The following is a 20059-nucleotide window of genomic DNA, read 5'->3' as shown; positions in this document are numbered from 1 at the left end:
CTCAAAAATAAATAAACGCTAAAAAAAATTTTTTTAATAGAAAGAGGAGAGTCTTCAGCATATTTATAGTAGCAGAAGTCATAAAAGGGGGAGATTACCCATGAGAATATGTCATCTAAGGAGAGGATAAAAACAGGACCCCAGCAAATGATGAGAAAAGGAAAGAAACCCTAAAAGAATGACACAAGAGGTAAAAGGAGAAGCCGGGTTGATGATGACATGGAAACCAAGGTAGGACAGAGGTTCAAAAAAGAGAAAGTGATCATCAGTGTCAAGGAAGGAAAGAAACCACCTAATACAAGGACCAAAGCCCATTCAATCTAGCAATTAATTCATTGCTGGTGACCTATTCTGGAGCAGTTTCCTAAGAAAAGTAAGACAGATACTATTCGCAAGAAGTTGAAGAAGAGTGTCTGTTAGATGTGGAGTTGTAGACTCCAGTATACATTATTCTTTCCAGAAATGTGGATATAACATGGGGATAAAATATGTATCTAGAAAGAGATACATCTGTGGCTCCTGAGTGGCTCAGCTGGTTGAGCGTCTGACTTTTGATTTCAGCTCAGGTCATAATCTCACAGTTTATGACTCTGAGCCCCACCGTCGGGCCCCGAGCTGACAGTGAGGGGGCCTGCTTGGGATTCTCTCTCTCTCTCTCTCTCTCTCTCTCTCTCTGCGCCCCTCCCCCGCTCACGTGCTTCCACATGCACTCTCTCTCTCTCAAAACAAACTTTAAAAAAAAAGAGATATATCTGTTTAAAAAAACAGCTTTGTAGAAGTATAATTAACATACTTTAAACTGCATGTATTCAAAGCATACAGTTTGGTGAGTTTTGGGCCCATGGATACACTGTGAAACCATCACCGTAATCAAGACAATAAACATTATCCATCACCCCTAAAAGTAGGAAAGTATGTATTTCAATAAGCTGAAGGGAAGGAGCCAGCAGAAAGAGAAATCGACTCTAAAGGAGAGAAGGTAATAAAGCAGAAGCAGAGGAACAGGAAGAATCCAAATATTTACCTCAGCTGTACTTTCAAAAGCCTTTTCTTCTTTTTTTCTTTTTCCTCTTCCCTGGTACAGGCTATATTCTAACTTGAGTTGTAATTTTGTTGTTAATAAGCGATGTCAAAACCAAGGACGAATTTTTGTATACTACAGTATTACTCACAGAAAAACAGTGTGGTCACAGAATTTAAGATTGAGACTCTTCACCAAAAGCACTTCGGCTTCCTACCACTTCAAAAGCCAGTTTGTATCTTCATATGTCAATATTTAAAAATATCTAAACTGTGTGTCTTCTCTTGCAGCCCAATTAAAGGATATTGCCTATGGCACCAAGCAGTATAAATTTAAACCAGAAATCACGCCAGATGACTCTGTTGATGAATTTGATGAGACCATTCACTTAGAACGAGGCGAAAACCTATTTGAAATCCATATCAACAAAGTAACCTTTTCTTCTGAAGTTTTACAGGCGTCTGGAGATAAAGAGCCTGTCACTTTCTGTACCTATGCTTTCTATGACTTTGAGCTACAGACCTCTCCCATAGTGCAAGGCCTCCACCCAGAATATAACTTCACTTCTCAGTATCTTGTTCATGTTGACGACTTATTTTTACAATACATTCAGAAGAATACTGTCACTCTTGAGGTCCACCAAGCTTACAGCACAGATTACGAAACACTTGCAGCTTGTCAGCTGAGATTCCATGAAATTCTAGAAAAAAGTGGTCGCATATTTTGCACAGCAAGTTTGGTTGGTAAGTACAATCTTATAAGCTTTGGATGTGTGAGTCACTAATTTGGTGTATAGGTTACTATGATGCTCTACATTAGTATCTTTTCTCGTATGGATTCAAGATCCCTTGAGGCTGTTGGACAGTGTTCTCTAACTGAGCTGCCCAGAATAGACTGGACTATCCTAAATGTCATTGAGGATATCAGTGCAATGGCTATTACTTTTTTAAAAGCTTCTAAGTACATGTATTTATTTACCGTATCGATACCCTTTTTTGATCAAATGTTAATTGTAGTACATTCATCAAATATTCTGTAAGATCATTTGATATCAATGTTAGCAGGCATTGGAAATACAGGGGTCGGTGCTAAATAAGACAGAGCCCCTGACATCGTGTAGCCTACCTTCTAGAGGGGAAGACAGGCCATAAAACAAATATATATCTCATCAGATGGAGAAAAATGAACAGGATAAAGAGAGAGAGAGAAGATGGCGAACTCAGACAAAGGCATCCCTGATGGGTGACATTGGTAGAGACCTGAGTGAAGATCCATGACAGGATCCGGGGAAAGAATGTTTCATGCAGTGGAAACACCAAGTACCAAGGTGGAGGGACAAGCATGACATATTGGAGGAGCAGCGAGAAGGCCAGCGGCTAAAGCAGGAAAGCGATTAAAACAATAGAAGGATGACTACGCCAAAATAAGGCTGTCAGAGGAAGGCAAATAGCATATGATTTCACTCCTATGTGGAATTTAAGAAACAAAACAAATGAGCAAAAGGAAAAGGAGGAGGGGCGAACCAAGAAACTCCTTACTGTAGAGAACAAACTGATGTTTACCAGCAGGGAGGTGGGGGGGGGGTGGTTAAATAAGAGATGGGTGTGAAGGAGGCACGTCTTGTGATGAGCACCAGGTGTTGTATGGAAGTGTTAAGTCACTAAATTCTACACCTGAAACTAATATTACACTGTATGTTAACTGGAATTTAAATAAAAACTTTTTTGAAGATACACTATAAAAAGAAAAACAGAAAACCAAGGGGCACCTGGGTGGCTCAGTCAGTCAAGCATCCGACTCTTGATTTCAGCTCAGGTCACAATCTCACAGTTCAAGCCCCATGACAGTGCGGAGCCTGCTTGGGATTCTCTCTCTCTCTCTCTCTCTCTCTCTCTCTCTCTCTCTCTCTCCCACCACCACTCTCCCCCCTTCTCTCCCTGCCCCTCCCTTGCTCTCTCGCTCGTTCTCTCTCTAAATAAGCTTAAATAAAAGAGAAAAACTATGGAAGGACTAGGTCATGCCGTAAAAACTTGTAGGTCTTGTAGGTCATGGTGAGGAACGTGGAGTTTTTATCTCTCGGTGATGAAAGTCATTGGAGAGTTTTGAGGGGGGAAGTGACATGATCACACATAGATTTTATTTTTTTAATGTTTATTTATTTATTTCTGAGAGAGAGCGAGCAGGGGAGGAGCAGAAAGAGAGGGAGAGAGAATCCCAAGCAGGCTCCATGCTTTCAGGTCAGAGCCCTACGTGGGGCTCAAACCCATGAACCGTGAGATCACAGTTAAGAGTCGGCTGCTTAACTGAGCTACCCAGGTGCTCCCACATGTAGCTTTTAGAAAAGCTGCCTTGGGTGCTGTAGGAAGAAGAGTCTGTAGGGGCCAAGAGAGAAAATAGGACCATTATCAGGCTATTGCATTAATCTGTGGAGAGATGATGGTGGCTTGGATTCAGATGGTAATGAGCGAGGCACCTTGGTACAACCTGGCTGAGTTAGTTGAGCTTCAGGTTCTTGATTTCAGCTCAGGTCATGATCCCAGTGTCGTGGGATTGAGCTCCAAGCTGGGCTTGGAGCCTGCCTGAGATTCTCTCTGCCCTCTCCCCCCAACTCGCACACTCTCTCTCTCTCTCTCTAAAAAAAAGAAGAAGAAGAAGAAGGTAATGAGAAGATTGACAAATGATTATTTTCAATGTATATTTAGTTAACTGTTCCTTTAAGACTTGCTTATCAATTGTATGTAAGGTAATGAGAGAAGTGGAGGGCCAAGATTTCTGGCATGAACACCAAGGAGAATTGTGAGCCCATTTATTGAGGTAGGCCTGAGAAAGGAAGGCCTGAGGAAGAAAATCAAGAATTCTGTTTGAACAAGTTAAGACTGACCTGCCTATTGGACAGCCAAGTGGAAATGGCATATGGGCTGCACTAACTAGCCCAAAGGTCAGGGATAAAGATATGAAAGGGGGAGTCATTACCATATTGAATATATTTTAAGCCTTTAGCCTAGGTTATAACACATGGAGAATGAATGTACAGAAAGCAGAGAAAGTGGCCAAGGACTGAGCCTTGGAAAACCACAGAATTTAGAGTTCAGGAGGAAGAAGAAACACCAGCAGAGGAAAGTAAAGAGTAGCCAGTCACTTAGGAGGCAAACCAAGAGTATACAGTATCCTAGAGGCCAAGTAAAGAAACCATTTCAGAATGATAAGAGGGTGACTTAGCTTCCGGGGAAGGATTTTATTTTATTGATTGATCACAGGGGTAACATAAAAATCAAAGTCAAAAAATAAAAAAGTGAACATTTTTGCCATAAAATCTCTCTCCCACTCCTGTCCCTCAGCTACCGTAGGCCCCCTCACCAAAGGCTACAAATTTTCACAAAGAAATTTTAAGCATATACAAGCAAATATGTGTATCCATAAATATTCTTGTTTTAGGACTTTTTTGTTTAATGATAGCAGATTTGAATGAAGTATTATATGTTGACGAGAATGATCCATTAGCGAGAAAGAAACCAATGAAGAGAATGGGGAAATAATGTTAATAATATGGTATTTTAAGAAAGTTTACATATAGAATATCCTCTGTTCACCAAATATTGAGTACCCGTTATGTACTAGTCCCTCTGGTAGGAATGTATCAATGGAAACCACAGCCCTGGCCCTCAAGAAACTTAAGAGTGCAGGTAGAGAAATAGGCTGGCGAATGGACAGTTATGTGAAAAGAGTCAATGTTCTAATGAGAGGATATCCTTCTTCTCTGGGAAGGAGTCCTTAAGTCCCCCAGGAGCTATAGGGGAAATCTTCACAGAGGAAGAGTGATGAAGAGCTGCCTGAGTCAAAAGGAGCACTGAGGGTGTATGGGGGCAAACATCATGCGAGCATGGCTCGCATATATTTGGCACAGCTGTGGCATTTATCCCCGTACTGGTGGCACAGTAGAGAAGTGGAGAGGTGCCCAAGATCTCTTGGAAGTTGAATCACAATGTGGAGTATCACATTTATAATTGTGGGCTTTCATATTGTATCTGTCAGTCTACATTGAGTGCAACTTATTAAAAACAAGCTACTGTCGCATCAGAAAGAATCTGTGGAGTATTTAAGACAGTGTTTAGTTTTTTCTTTATATTTTAGAAGGATTGAAACAGTATAAATTGGAATATCTCAAGCATAATTTGACATAGTTCTTTAATAATACTTAACATACAATGAAACTCATGCTTGCAGAAGTAACTTTATTTTCTTCAGCTCTGTTCTTTGCCAATCACACATCATTCGTGCAAGTCATATATTATTTTACTCAGTATAAAATTTTAACAGTGAGTTATGCATTGGTTTGTAGGAACTAAAGGAGACATCCCAAATTTTGGCATAGTGGAATACTGGTTCAGATTACGAATTCCCATGGATCAAGCAATTCGACTTTATCGGGAACGAGCAAAAGCTTTGGGATATATAACATCAAATTATAAGGGGCCAGAGCAAATGCATTGGGTGAGCTGGTTGGACTTTAAGACATTTTTATGACACAGAAATTTTATAATATGTCTTTATATGTCATGCTTTAAACCAAAATCATTTTCTTTCATAGCCATCAAGTGACTCTTTTTAACTTTTTATTTTGAAATAATTATAGACTTACAGGAAGTAGCAAAAACAGTACAGAGAAGTTCTATGTACCCTTCATCCAGCTTCTCCCAGTTGTAACATCTTAAATAACTACAGTGCACTCTCAAGACCAGGAAATTGACATTGGTATAATACCATTAACTAGGCTACAGACCTTATTCAGATTTTTCAGTTTTTATATGCACTCGTGTGTGTGTGTGTGTGTGTGTGTGTGTGTGTGTGTGTGTAGTATTAGTTCTGTGCAGGTTTATCATGTGTATATATTCATGTAACTGCCACCACAACCAAGGTACAGAATTTTCTAATACCACAAAAGAACTCCCTTGTGCTACCCAGGGCACTTTTGAAAAATAGAATTGCAGTTCTGTGAATTAGAAGTTTAAATGCAATTCCTCAGAGCAGCATTTCCCAAACTATGTTTTATGGAGCCTTACTGGCCATACTTCCAAAAGAATGCCATGATCCAATGAATGCAGAAAACACTAAAGTAGGCAAAGTTAAATAGAGTCCTTGACTTCTCATGTATAATAAGAATCCCAAGAGGAAAGCATAAAGTATGCACTTGGGTTGAGTAACAAAGGAATAAAATATAGTTGAAACATTTTGGAATGTCTGCTCAAGTCATAGTTATCTTTTTTCATTTGGACTGCCGTCACTCCCAACCCATGGGGTTGAGCCTCCAGGGGCCAGATTTACGTTCAGTGATCCTGTTCTCTCCTGCTATCCACCCGACTATTACTAATGATTCAGGGATATCCACCTGACCTCAGTTGAGCCAATCAGATTCTGCCTTTTTTTTTTTTTTTCAGGAATAGAATGTAGTAATTCATCACTTACATATAACACCCAGTGCTCATCCCAACAAATGTGTTCCTCAATGCCCCTTTAGCCCTTCCCTCCACCTAACACCCCACTAGCAACCCTCAGGTCTCTGTACTCAAGAGTGTCTTATGGTTTGTCTCCCTCTGTTTTTATATCATTTTCACTTCTTTTCCCTTATGCTCATCTGTTTTAAATATTAAATTCCTCATATGAATGAAATCACATGATATTTGTCTTTCTCTGATTTATTTCACTTGGCATAATACATTCTAGTTCCATCCATGTTGCAAATGACAAGATTTCATTCTTTTTGATGGCTGAGTATTATTCCATTGTGTGTGTGTGTGTGTGTGTGTGTGTGTGTGTGTGTGTGTGTGTACACACCACATCTTCTTTATCCATTCATCTGTTGATGGATATTTGGGATGTTTCCGTACTTTAGCTATTGTCAGTAGTGCTGCTATAAACGTTGGGGGGCATATGCCCCTCCAAACCAGCACTCCTGTATTCTCCGCATCCTTGCCAACATTTGTTGTTGCCTGAGTTGTTAATTTTAGCCATTCTGACAGGTGTGAGGTGGTATCTCATTGTGGGTTTGATTTGTTTTTCCCTGATGATGAGTGATGTTGAGCATTTGACATATGTCTGTTAACCATCTGGATGTCTTCTTTGGAAAAGTGTCTATTCATGTCTTTTGCCCATTTCTTCACTGGATTATTTGTTTTTTGGCTGTTGAGTTTGAGAAGTTCCTTATTGATTTTAGATTCTAACCCTTTATCTGATATGTCATTTGCAAATGTCTTTTCCCATCCTGTCGGTTGCCTTTTAGTTTTGTTGATTGTTTCCTTTGCTGGGCAGAAGCTTTTTATCTTGATGTGGTCCCAATAGTTCATTTTTGCTTTTGTTCCCCTTGCCTCTGGGGACATGTCAAGTAAGAAGTTGCTGCAGCTTAGGTCAACGAGGTCGTTGCCTGTTTTCTCCTCTAGGATTTTGATGGCTTCCTGTCTTACATTTAGGTCACTCATCCATTTTGAGTTTCTTTTTTGTGTATGGGGTAAGAAAGTCGTCCAGGTTCATTCTTCTGCATGTTGCTGTCCAGTCTTCCCAACACCATTTGCTGAAGAGACTGTCCTTTTTCCATTGGATATTCTTTCCTGCTTTGTGAAAGATTAGTTGGCCATACATTTGTGGGTCCATTTCTGGGTTCTCTGTTCTGTTCTATTGATCTGTGTGTCTGTGTTTGTGCCCGTACCATACTGTCTTGATGATTATAGCTTTGTAATAGAGCCTGAAGTCCGGAATTGTGATGCCTCCAGCTTTGGTTTTCCTTTTCAGGATTGCTTTGGCCATTTGGGGTCTTTTTTTGTTCCATACAAATTTTAGAATTGTTAGTTCTAGCTCTGTGAAGAATGCTGGTGTTGTTTTGATAGGGGTTGCATTGAATGTGTAAATTGCTTTGGGTAGTATCAACATTTTAACAATATTTGTTCTTCTAATCTATGAGCATGGATTATTTTTCCATTTTTTTGTGTCTCCTTCAGTTTTTTTCATAAGCTTTCTATACTTTTCAGTGTATAGATTTGTCACCTCTTTGGTTAGGTTTATTCCTAGGTATTTTATCAGATTCCTTTCAAGAGAAAGCAAGACTCTTCATGCTTGGAACATGCTTGGGAGCCATAGGGCAGCCATCTTCTTGCTGTTAAGCAGCAAAGGAAAGAAAATGGGACTGGAGAAAGAGAATAATGAGCAAACACACAGAGAAAAATGAAGACTAGATTGAGAGGAAATTCTGATGGTTTTCCAGTCCTATTACCTTCCTAAGGCCCACTCACATCTCTGCTCTATAGTTCGATGAAATAACCATATGGGCTTACATTAAAGTCTCTTTTGTTGTATTTGCTAGACAGAATTTGTTTCTATAATTTTCAGTTAAAGAACTATGACTAATATGACAGATTCCCAAACTTAAGAAAGAATGGCACCTGTTTCCCAGAGATCATCTTTCTGGACTAGTATTCTTCAGAACATACTTTAGAAAGTGCTGTAATGGAAAAAGGAATTAAAAATAGAGAGACCAGGTTATTTATTTAGTTTTGTAGTTTGTTTTTATACTTCCATTTTCTGGCTTGGGTGAGTCATTTGTTGGAATTCCAACTTTTGTGGGTAGATTTGGAGTGAGAAGCAGAAGGGATACTTTTTAAAAAAAATTTTTAACGTTTATTTATTATTGAGAGACAGAGAGACAGAGCATGAGTATGGGGGAGGGGGGGCGGGCAGAGAGAGGGGGAAACACAGAATCTGAAACAGGCTCCAGGCTCTGAGCTGTCAGCATAGAGCCCGATGTGGGGCTTGAACCCACAAACCGCGAGATCATGACCTGAGCCGAAGTCAGACGCTTAACCGACTGAGCCACCCAGGTACCCCAAGAAGGGATACTTTTTAAATCATTCCACTCAACATTCTATAGTTGAATACAAACCAGCCCTGGGAAAGCAGTATTGTGATTCCCTTTTCAGGCTTGCCCTCTCCACATCACCGATGTCTCTACCAAGGGCATTATGACTTTGGTTCTATTTCACCTTCTCCAGTTAACTTCTCTGGAGTCAGAGGTTCCAGATGCTCAACCCAGATTCAAAAATGCTATGAAAGAGGGGCCTCTTTGTGGAAAGTAGAGAAATTTCCAATGCTAAACTGAACAAGGCCCTGGAACACTAATGTTTCTTTGTCCCAGGTCATCAGCTATGGTGGACTTAACAATTAATTGGTGTATTTGTTTGCTAAAATACTTATGCACAGGCTCCCTGAACTGTAGTTCCAAAAGGGGCCATAGAGTAACTTCTAGCTCTGCCTAATAATTCCTGTCACTCATCTTTCTTCTGGAATGTCCTCCCAGTTCTAGCTTTTTCTGCCCTCTAAGATTTATCTCTCACCCTGTTCTCTTGTTGTTATAGCAGTTGAACCTCACTATACTTGCTGTCTTGGGCTAATATATCTGCTTCCCCAAACACCATTGGTTGAGGATGAGGGCCAATCCAAATGTAATGAAATCATCTCTCTAGGTGGGCTCCATCAGGTTCACTGGATTCTTACTTAAGAGTGGGATATGATCTGAATAGCTGGAATGGTTGAAGAATTAGCTCTTAATAGTGAACTAGAGGACATTTGTCATTGGACCCATCTGTTAACTTTACTCATTAGTCATTAAATAGAATTAAAGAATATCAGGTGTTTTTTTTTTTATTTTTTATTTTAACAGCAGTCTCTCCATGTATACCCAGTCTTCTGTGTTTATTGCTAATCACTTAAGATCACCTGTTCACACATGTTCTAGGGAGTATTAGTTTTGAGAAATTCACTGTGAAGTTGCAAATATGCAGTTCTTTGTACATTTACAAAATTATTTTGTTTGGGGTTTGGCAGCTGCTGTTGATCTTGTCACTGTATTATTACTATAATATAAATATGTATTTTTTCCAGTCAAGTCAGCAGGCACCCAAAACTGCTCAGCTCAGTTCTACTGATTCCACAGAGGGCAACTTAAATGAACTTCATATTACAATAAGATGTTGCAACTGTCTGCAGTCCCGAGCAAACCACCTTCAGCCACACCCATATGTTGTGTACAAGTTTTTTGATTTTGCAGACCACGATACAGCCATCATTCCCAGTAGCAATGATCCACAGTTTGATGATCATATGTGTTTCCCAGTGCCAATGAATATGGATTTGGACCGATACCTTAAGTCAGAGTCTCTGAGTTTTTATGTGTTTGATGATAGTGACACTCAAGAAAATATTTACATAGGAAAAGCCAATGTGCCTCTGATTTCACTGGCACATGACAGGTGTATCTCAGGTAAGTGTATTTCTTGAATGTATGAAATTGTAAAAACAAACCTAAATTATACTTTAGTTATGGATATGGTCTGTCTATAACTAATCTTCCTAATGTTCTCAAATAATCCTCAACTTTGGGCCTATGGGTTTTTTTTCTAGTTATTTTTTTTAGTAGTTCTGCAGATTACAATATGTGTCTTAACTTATCACAGTCTAAAATTAATACTAACAGTTCCCCTCAAAGTATAGAAAGACTGCCCCAATATAATTCCATTTCCTCCCCTGTCCTTTGTGTTATTATTGTCCTATATTTATATATAGAATGCCTATATATGTTGTAAACCCAACAATACAATGTTATAATTATTGCTTTGTATAACTTTTTGTCTTTTAAGAAATTAAGAGAAGGGACAATATATATAGGAGACTCTCACATTGACTTATGCATTCATCACTTCTTGTATTCTTTATTTCTTCCTGTAGATTTGAGTTACTGTCTGGTGTTGTTTCCTTACCCAATGTAGCTCCATTGCCTCCCTCTCCTTTGTGCTGTTATTATCATATACTTTTTAGTTTTTTATAAGTTAAACAAGAGTTTACTATTATTGTTTTATGCATTTGTCTTTTAAATCAGTTAAGAGAAATCTCAAAAAACATATTTATACTGTAATACGTAATTACCTATGTAATTACCTTTATTATTCTCTATTCCTTTGTGTTGATTTGAGTTACCATCTGGTATCACTTCCTTTCAGCCTAAAGGACTTCCTTTACTATGCTTTGTAACTCAGGTCTGCTGGTATGATTCTCTCATTTGTTATCTAGGAATGTCTTTATTTTGCTTTTATTTTTGGAAGGATAGTCTTGCAGGGTATAATATTAGTCATCAGTTATTTTTTTCTTTTGTACTTTGGGTATATCAGATGACTAATTTCTGGAATGTATTGTTTCTGATGATAAATCAGCTATTAATATTATTATGGTTTCCTTGCACTCGATACTGTTCTCAAGATTTTGTGTGTGTGTGTGTGTGTGTGTGTGTGTGTGTATGTGTGTGTGTGTGTGTGTGTGTGGTTTTAAACAGACGATGATGTGTATAGGTGTGGATCCCACTGTGCTTGTCCTATTTGGAATTTGTTGAGCTTCTTTATATGTAGGGTAACCTTATGTACCAAATTTGGGAAGTTTCTGTTTCTTCATTTTTTTTATGCCTTTTCTTCCCTCTTGGGCAGAAAATGTGTGGGCAGAAACATACATGTGTGTGTTTAATGGTGTCCCACAGTTCTCTGAAGTTTTATTCATTTTTATTCATTTTTTCTCTGCATATTGGATAATCTTTATTGGTTAGTCTTCAAGTTCACTGATTCTTTCCTCTGCCAGCTCAAATCTCCTATTGAGCCCCTCTATTGAATTTTTTCATTTTAGTAATTATACTTTCAACTCCAAAATTTCTATTATGTTCTCTCTTTTATAAAATTTCTATTATATTTTCTGTTTTATAAGTTATTATCATATTTTCTTTTAATTCTTTAAATGTCAATTTTTTAAGTTCTTTGAACATATTTATAACAGCTGTTCTGAAGTTTCTGTCTGCTAAGTGTAACATCTAGACACTCTCAGAATGTGTCTATTGATGGCTTTTTTCCTATATTTTCAGCATACACTCGTGCTTCTCCATAGGTGCCATGATTTTTTGTTGTTCTTTAAAATTGGACATTTAGGATACTATATTATAGCAACTCTAGATTTCAACCCTCCCCTACTCCACAGGGTGGTTCTCTTGCTGTTTTTGTTTGGTGACTTGCCTGAACTAAATCTGTATCTTTCCCTCATTGTACCCACTGATGTCTCTGGTAAGGTTTTATTTGTTTGTTTAATTTTAAGTTTGAGTCAGCATAGTTTAGTGGTCAGTCATTGATTGGTGAAAGGTTGCACTTAAACACTTTGAGCTGGTTGGCTTCCCACCTTTTGTCTATGAGTTAAGGAATGGGTTGGGTAAGGGGTTTTCAAACTTCAGGCAGTCTACAAGTCTCGTGTTCAGCCAGGGAAGTAGGTTACTAGAGTCTGCTCTGACTCTTACTGTTGTTACTGAGTTTCTGTAGATTCTCTTAAATAAATGCTTCTCAATTTGTTGTACACCTTTGTTTAATTTCCAGAGCCGTTAAATGGTCCAGTTTTATTATTTCTTTCTTTTTGTGGAAAGGATTTACTGAGCTCTTCATTCCGTCATTCTAGAAGTCCCACCTGTGCCTGTAATAGAAGTTTATCATCTCCTTCTATTCCATATATCATCTTTATTCTTTGGTTCTAAGGTCTAGAGTTGTTTTGTTTTTTCTTTCCCAGCCAGCCATTAAAAGATGTGTGAAACCCTTGAGTCAGAACAGACTCTAGTAAGTAAAGGAAGGATACCCCTGAAAAAAGTTATACTTGAAATATAGTTCTGTTTTTTTCAAGTCCAAGATTTTTCAGTATGACTAAAATTTGTGACTCTATATTACAGTTACAACTAGGTGATACTTTTTAAAATTACTATTTTAGATGCTTTGTTTATCTTATGGACGTTTGTTTGCTGTGTTGCTATTAATTGGGAATAATTTAACAAATCCCAGTAAAATATATTTTAAATTATGATAAAAATTATCATAAAATTAAAAATAAAGTTATAAAATTATATGGTAATATGAAGTCTTCCTTTGATATATAAATTACTTGAATTTGTGAAGTTCTAATATATTTTTCTATAGAGACAAGTCTTTTGCAAGAATATTCAAGTCAAGATGAAGGTTGATTTTTGAACTATAACCTAGATAATATCTTAGCAGAAGGCTAAGAACTCTGAATAATCTCCAAATTTAATTTCATTGAATTAAAATATTTATAAGTTAATTTTCTCATCTAAGAGTCAGTATTATCACTGAGACCTTAATTTCTGAAAGCAGTCTGCTTGAGAGATGAACCTATCATAGATTATTTTGTCTTTATTCTCTAAGCCATTTGAGGTGTGAGTAAAAACCAAAATTATTTTTAAAGTCGTGGGTAGTTCTCTTTGTTCTTCTTTAATTCTTATGGTAACAAAATTTCACTCTAGCATTAATTAAAATTTTTTTTCATAATTTGACAGGAATATTTGAGTTAACAGATCATAAAAAGCATCCTGCAGGAACCATCCATGTTATATTGAAATGGAAATTTGCTTACCTTCCACCAAGTGGATCTATAACTGAAGACTTAGGAAATTTTATACACAAAGAAGAGTCAAAAGTTGTTCAAAAACTACCTCCAACATCCTCTATTAGCACAATAGTTGTAAGTAACCGTGACTCTAGCACTAAAGAAATCGTTTAAAAAGAAAGAAAGAAAAAAATAGCTGAAGTCTTATCTAAGTGCATGTTTATCATACTCACTTTAATGTATTGATTTATCTTAGGCACCAACACCTAAACCAAGACAGCGTTTAACACCTGTAGATAAGAAAGTATCTTTTGTGGATATCACCCCACATCAGAGTTCTGTAAGTAGTAAACACTGAAAATACTAATTTTTTTCTCCCATAATAAGTATTTGAAATACATGATATAGTTATAATATACTCTACCTGATTTCAAAGGAAACCAGTGAATAAAATGCTTCTTTTTCCTTTAAATGTTAGCTTAATAATTTGGCACGGTTTAGAAATGTTAATTCTTCTTACTCTTTGATCTAAACCCTCCTTTGGCTCCATCTATGTCTCCAGCTACTGCTTTAATCCTCTGTCCTCATTTATGGGGAAAAAAAATCCCTTCAAAAAGTTGTCTTAATTCTGTCATCCTTTCTTCACACTGTTTCTTGAACTCACTCTAGGCTAATTCATCCTCATTTCAACCACCCGTGCTAAGGTCACGATGACTTTGACTTTGCCACAGCCAATAGTCAATTCTGAGTCCCATCTTCATCTCCCCATAACATCTGACACAGTGGAATACTCGCTTCCTCTTCACTTGGCCTCTGGAACACTGTGCCTTTCTTGCCCTCCAACTTTACCAGTTATTTTTCTCACTTCCTTGGACCAAATCTCTCAAGATTGAGGTGCTTCAGCATTTAAACTGCAGACCTAGACGTCTGCTCAGTCTGTATCTACATTCAGAGGTCTTATCCAGTCTCATAGTTTGGGTTTTTTTTTTTAATGTTTATTTATTTATTTTGAGAGAGAGAAAGCATAGGCGAGGGGCAAAGAGAAAGCATAGGCGAGGGCAAAGAGAAAGGAAGAGAGAGAATCTTAAGCAGGCTCCACGCTGTTCCATGAACCACAAGGTCATGAGCTGAGCCGAAACCGAGAGCCAGATGCTTAACTGACTGAGCCACCCAGTCACCACCAATCTCACAGTTTGGAACAACATCTAGATGCTGATACTCCCATATTTGTATCTTCAGTCTTGATCTCGCTGCCCAATTCCAGATTTATTTTCTTCCTGCTTATTTCATATGCATTGGACGTCTAGTAGAAACCTAAACTTCACATGTCAAAACCCAGATGTCATCTCACCAACCCTCTTCCAAAACGTTTCTTTCATTGTTTCCCATTCTCATAAATGACTGACCGTTCAACCAGTTGCACAGTCATGAAATTTCAAAGTCATCCCTTTGGCATTTCCTCTTTCACATCCCACATCCAGTTCATCCACAAAACCTGTCAGCTATACTTCCAAAACATATCCCGTAGTCAGTCATCTCTACTCTCACCACTCGAGTTACCATCATCATGTCTTTTGGACTTTAAAAAAATAATAACTTATTTGTAATTGACATATCTCACACATAGGTAAAGGACATGAATCTTAAGCACACAGCTCAGTGAATAGCTACACAGCCACCACCCAGAGCTTACAAAATACCTGGCATATACAGTGCATTTCATATATATGTGCTAAGTAAATGAATTCAAGAATTACTAGTCAGGCAGTATTTAATAGCTAATACTTACTGAGTGCTTATTATGTGTCAGACACTGAGCTAAATGCTTTATGGCCACTGAACTCATTTAATTCTCACAACAACCTTAGGATCATACTAGAATTATTCCCTTTTAAAGATTGGGAAGGTAATGTTTACAGAGCTTAAGTAACTTGCTCAAGGTCAAAGTATTAGATCTGGGATTCGAACACAGGTAGCCTGATTCCTACATAAATGATCATAAATATAAAAAAGATGTGCATAGAGATGTTTGTTGCAGCGTTCATCACAACAGCTAAAAATGGTGAACCAGTTATATGTCCAACACTAGTAAAGTGGTTCATTAAATTATGATACATTCATTTATTTTAATATTATGTTTTATTAAAAATTATGTTTACCCAAAGTTTCATACCAAGAGAAAATTTTATGTTGTGGTATTAAGGGTTTTTTAAATGTAATAGGATATATTGTATTTATAATATAATTACTGCTATGTAACCAAGAGATTTCTTTATTTGCATTAAAAATTAACCATAAAGAAAAAGGTAAAAAATAAAAAGAAATCTATTATTAACAGATATTACCATTGGGTAATGAAAATATGGATTTGTATTAATTTCTTTTGCTTTCTTGTTTATCTTTCACATTTTCTTTTATTTAATATTTTTTAATGCTTATTCATTTTTGAGAGACAGAGAGAGACAGAGCATGAGCAGGGGAGGGTCAGAGAGAGAGGGAGACACAGAATCTGAAGCAGGCTCAAGGCCGAGCTGTCAGCACAGAGCCCGACACGGGGCTCATACCCATGAACCGTGAGATCATGACCTCAGCCAAAGTCAGATGCTTAACTGACTGAGCCACGCAGGCACCCCTATCTTTCATATATTCTATATTGGACATGTTTACTTTTAAAATAGCAAAAATGATAAGCTGCATTTTAAAAATACACATCAGTTTATAAATCCTGGAAAATGATTGATTATAAATTGATTTTTGATACAGTTAAAAAAGAATGTTGATCATAGAAAGTACATTATCTATCCTAGTACATGCATTTTTTTTAATCACATGAGTAATGTATAATCATTATAGAAATATTAAAAAATACAAAGGAAAATTTAAAAACATTAAAAATAAAATTAAATTTCCCCAAATCTATATGTCAGAGATGGAATTTTGGTGAATTGTCTTCCACACTTATTCCCATGGGAATATACACATTGTTGGCTTGTTTGTTTTTTAACAAAAGCGTGTACAACTATATGTATTGTTCCATAGCTAGCTTTTCTACCCAACGCTGTATTGCGTACTCTCTCTGTCAGTGTCAGTACACTTGTACAATGTCAGTGGCAGTGACAGTGTCAGTAAGTACTAATAATGATCTACATTATTATTTTTTTCATGGTTACAAAGAACTCAGGTATTTGGATGTACCGTATTTTACTTAAGTAGCCCTCTACTGTTGGACATTTGCATTGCTTTCAGTTATAAACAGTCCTGCAGTGAACTACACTTGCCGTTCTTAAATTGTGTATATACCATGATGAATAGCAACCATTGTACTGAAATACATTAACTAAATTTAGGGACAGATGGGTAACTACGATATTTACTCACATATATATGTATATACGTGTGTGTGTGTGTATGTGTGTGTGTGTGTGTGTGTGTGTGTGTGTGTGGATGATTTGAGATTTAGTAGTAAATACAAAATAACATACATGCATGTTTTTACATCAATAAAAGGAGATAACTACTTCTCCTGAAGATGGGAAGGAAATTTCATCAGAAGTGGAGCATACACCAGAAATAGAAATTAATATGCCAACTCTTTCACATATTCCTGAGGTATGTATTTGCATTAAAATTCTTTCAAAAGGTTTATTTGGTTCTTAAAAGACTTTGTATTAACATGGATCAAGAAATCATAGCATTATCCTATTTTTGTGTACAACTTCCTGGGAATAGAAGGACCAAAAATATGACAAGGGTTGTAACAGCTACAATTATGCTGATATTAGCAGGTAGTAAATAGATATATGAATTAGAGTAATCTGTAAAAGTCATTTTGATGTTAATGCATTTTTCATTCTTGGTTTATAATAACATTTTCATGTATCTGCATATTATCATTTGTGCAATTTCGGTGATTGTTTTCTAACGAATCACTTATGTGTAATGCTTGTCTATATATTTAAGTCTCAAGCTTGCATGCTTTATTAATCCAGTGTTTCAACAAGTATGTATACATGTGATCTAAGCAACAGTGTATCAGTGTGCTTTCCTTTCTTCAGGTTTCTCAAGGAAGCAGTGTAACGAAGGTAAAAGAGAATACTGAGAAAATAGAAGGAAGAGATGATGATGTGTCTTGTCTCTCTGAGGGTCAGCTTGCAGACCGAAGTTTGTCTTCTTCAGAAGATGAAACAGAAATAACTGAGGAACTAGAACCAGAAGGTGATTTTTTTTTCCTTTTTTTAAGTTAACATTATTTCCTTCTTTGCTTTATTTAATCTGTTAAGAGCATGCCTTTGGGGCGCCTGGGTGGCTCAGTCAGTTGAGCATTCGACTTCGGCTCAGGGCATGGTTTCACGGTTCGTGGGTTCGAGCCCCGCGTCAGGTTCTGTGCTGACAGCTCAGAGCCTGGAGCCTGCTTCAGTTTCTGTGTCTCCCTCTCTCTCTGCCCCTCTCCCCACTCGTGCTCTCTCTCTTTCTCTCTCAAAAATAAATAAACATAAAAAAAAATTTTTTTAAAAGAGTATGCCTACAGGGCATCTTCATTTAACAGTGGATCTACCTCATGATACCTATCTCCCGACAGAAATGATGGGACAGAGTTCAGTCTCGTCAGCTACGGTCAGGGGAATGACTGCACACCTTCTTATTTCAGCTTGGAGTGCCCCACTAGCATCCAAGTATAACTGCTGACCACGTGTCCAGTTTATATTTTAAATAATTTCATATTCTCTGTGGGTGTTATACTATCATCTGGATTATTCTAGAGAAATTAACTTTTTAAAAATTAAAACTAAGAAGTCAGACAAAAAAAGACAACTCATGACAGTATTCAATTTCTATGAATATCTGGAACAGGCAACTATAGTGACAAAGCATTGAAGTCGCTCCCTGGGGAAGGGCAAATAGGAACAGAGAGATGCAAAATAGGAGTAGATTATCGGGGGCACGAGGAAACTTATGGAGTGATGGATATAGTCACGATCTTAATTGCGGTGATGATTTCACAGAATTATGTATATGTCAAAATATAAAATTTTGCATTTTAAATATGTGCAGTTTATTGTACGTCAATTGTGCCACAATAAAACTGCAAAAAATTTTAAAGATGCTTTTAAATACTAAGAGTAACTTGATTTTTTGCACAGTATAATTGGTTAGGCTGTTAGAAAACACCTATTACCCTGTTCTCTTTAAAAAGATTATTTTTAGGGGCACCTGGGTGGCCCAGTCAGTTGAGCGTCTGACTTCGTCTCAGGTGATGATCTCACAGCTCGTGAGTTCGAGCCCCGCGTCGGGCTCTGGGCTGACAGCTCGGAGCCTGGAGCCTGCTTCGGATTCTGTGTCTCCCTCTCTGTCTGCCCCTCTCCCGCTCATGCTCTGTCTCTCTGTCTCTCAAAAATAAACAAATATTTTAAAAAATCTTTTTAAAGATTATTTTTCAATTTCACAACAAGCTATATTTTTATTATCTTTGTTTCTACTAAAACTGAACTTGGAATTTTCAGTCGGTTTTTTTTTTTTTTTTTTCTCTTTCCTAAAATATAATTTAGGGGCGCCTAGGTGACTCAGTCGGTTAAGTGTCTTACTCTTGATTTCGGCTCAGGTTGTGATCTGACAGCTCATGAGATCAAGCCCCATGTCAGTCTCTGCGTGGAGAGCACAGAGCCTGCTTGAGATTCTCTCTCTCTCCCTCTCCCTCTGCCCCTCCGTTGCCTTGCTCTCTCTCTCTCTCTCTCTCAAAATAAATAAATAAACATTTAAAATAAATGAAATAAAATGTAAAAGTAAATATCTTTGCTGTTAAAAAAGGTCTAGATGTAATTATCATATTGTTCTTTTAAGGTTGTCCTTATGACATGTGCTTATTTCTGTCCATTTTACAAGGTATATTTGCTTTAATAGACTTAAACTATTGAGTTTTATTTTTTAACAGATGAGGAAGAGAGATCAGCGTCTGACAGTGATGAATGTATTATTCCTGGTCCTGTCTCCGAGAATATCAAACAGGTCAGTAACTTGATGCCAGCTAGAAAATTGTAAAATAAAGTTGTCTTCATTCGTAGTGTATCAGTCTTCATGTATGAAAATCTTCGGGCAAAAATATTTCTGGGAAAATGCTAATGTATTTTCACAGTCTTACCCATACAATCGTCTAGTACAAAATAAATTTATATGTAGTTTCATAATGTGATGGGTGATAACTTCTGGAGTTAGTTTGGCTTACATGTTAACAATACCTAACAATAGTAGCTTTAATAGTTAATTGATAAAACCAGTTGACTTCCCTGACTCCTTTTCAGAACCATTGTACAAAGGTATGTTAAATCACATCTCAACTTTAAGAATTCAAAATGTGATATTGCATTCAAAACTATAATAGCTTGCAAATGTGAATTCATACACTATTCATATCTAAATATGTCCACTGATAAACTATTAAAGTTATTTCATTTCTGCCAAAAAATTAAACCCTGTTAGATCTTGTATAGTGTTTACGTGTTTTGTAGCACATTGCTGAAAAGTAGTATGTAAATTCAAATTTTGAAAAGAAAATTGTACTTTAATTTACATGGGAAGTATACCACT

At 37.1% G+C, this 20059-nt stretch overlaps 1 protein-coding gene across 1 annotated transcript in view; it reads left to right on the top strand.

Annotated features, from left to right (window-relative positions):
- RPGRIP1L (RPGRIP1 like) overlaps positions 1 to 20059 on the top strand; it is an 89642-nt gene that overhangs the window by 39986 nt on the left and 29597 nt on the right. Inside the window, exons 14-21 of the mRNA XM_047078415.1 lie at positions 1312 to 1764; positions 5361 to 5512; positions 9947 to 10325; positions 13428 to 13612; positions 13734 to 13817; positions 16985 to 17086; positions 17533 to 17692; positions 19407 to 19480. Of these exons, the coding sequence (XP_046934371.1) occupies positions 1312 to 1764; positions 5361 to 5512; positions 9947 to 10325; positions 13428 to 13612; positions 13734 to 13817; positions 16985 to 17086; positions 17533 to 17692; positions 19407 to 19480 (1589 nt within the window). The remainder of the gene's footprint in view (positions 1 to 1311; positions 1765 to 5360; positions 5513 to 9946; positions 10326 to 13427; positions 13613 to 13733; positions 13818 to 16984; positions 17087 to 17532; positions 17693 to 19406; positions 19481 to 20059) is intronic.

The sequence above is a fragment of the Lynx rufus genome, unplaced genomic scaffold, assembly GCF_022079265.1.
Source record: "Lynx rufus isolate CCGP_SWC_20201006 ecotype Redwood Valley unplaced genomic scaffold, mLynRuf1.p SCAF_16, whole genome shotgun sequence".
In the NCBI taxonomy this organism is placed as follows: domain Eukaryota; kingdom Metazoa; phylum Chordata; class Mammalia; order Carnivora; family Felidae; genus Lynx; species Lynx rufus.
This window is presented reverse-complemented; position numbering and strand designations above follow the sequence as displayed.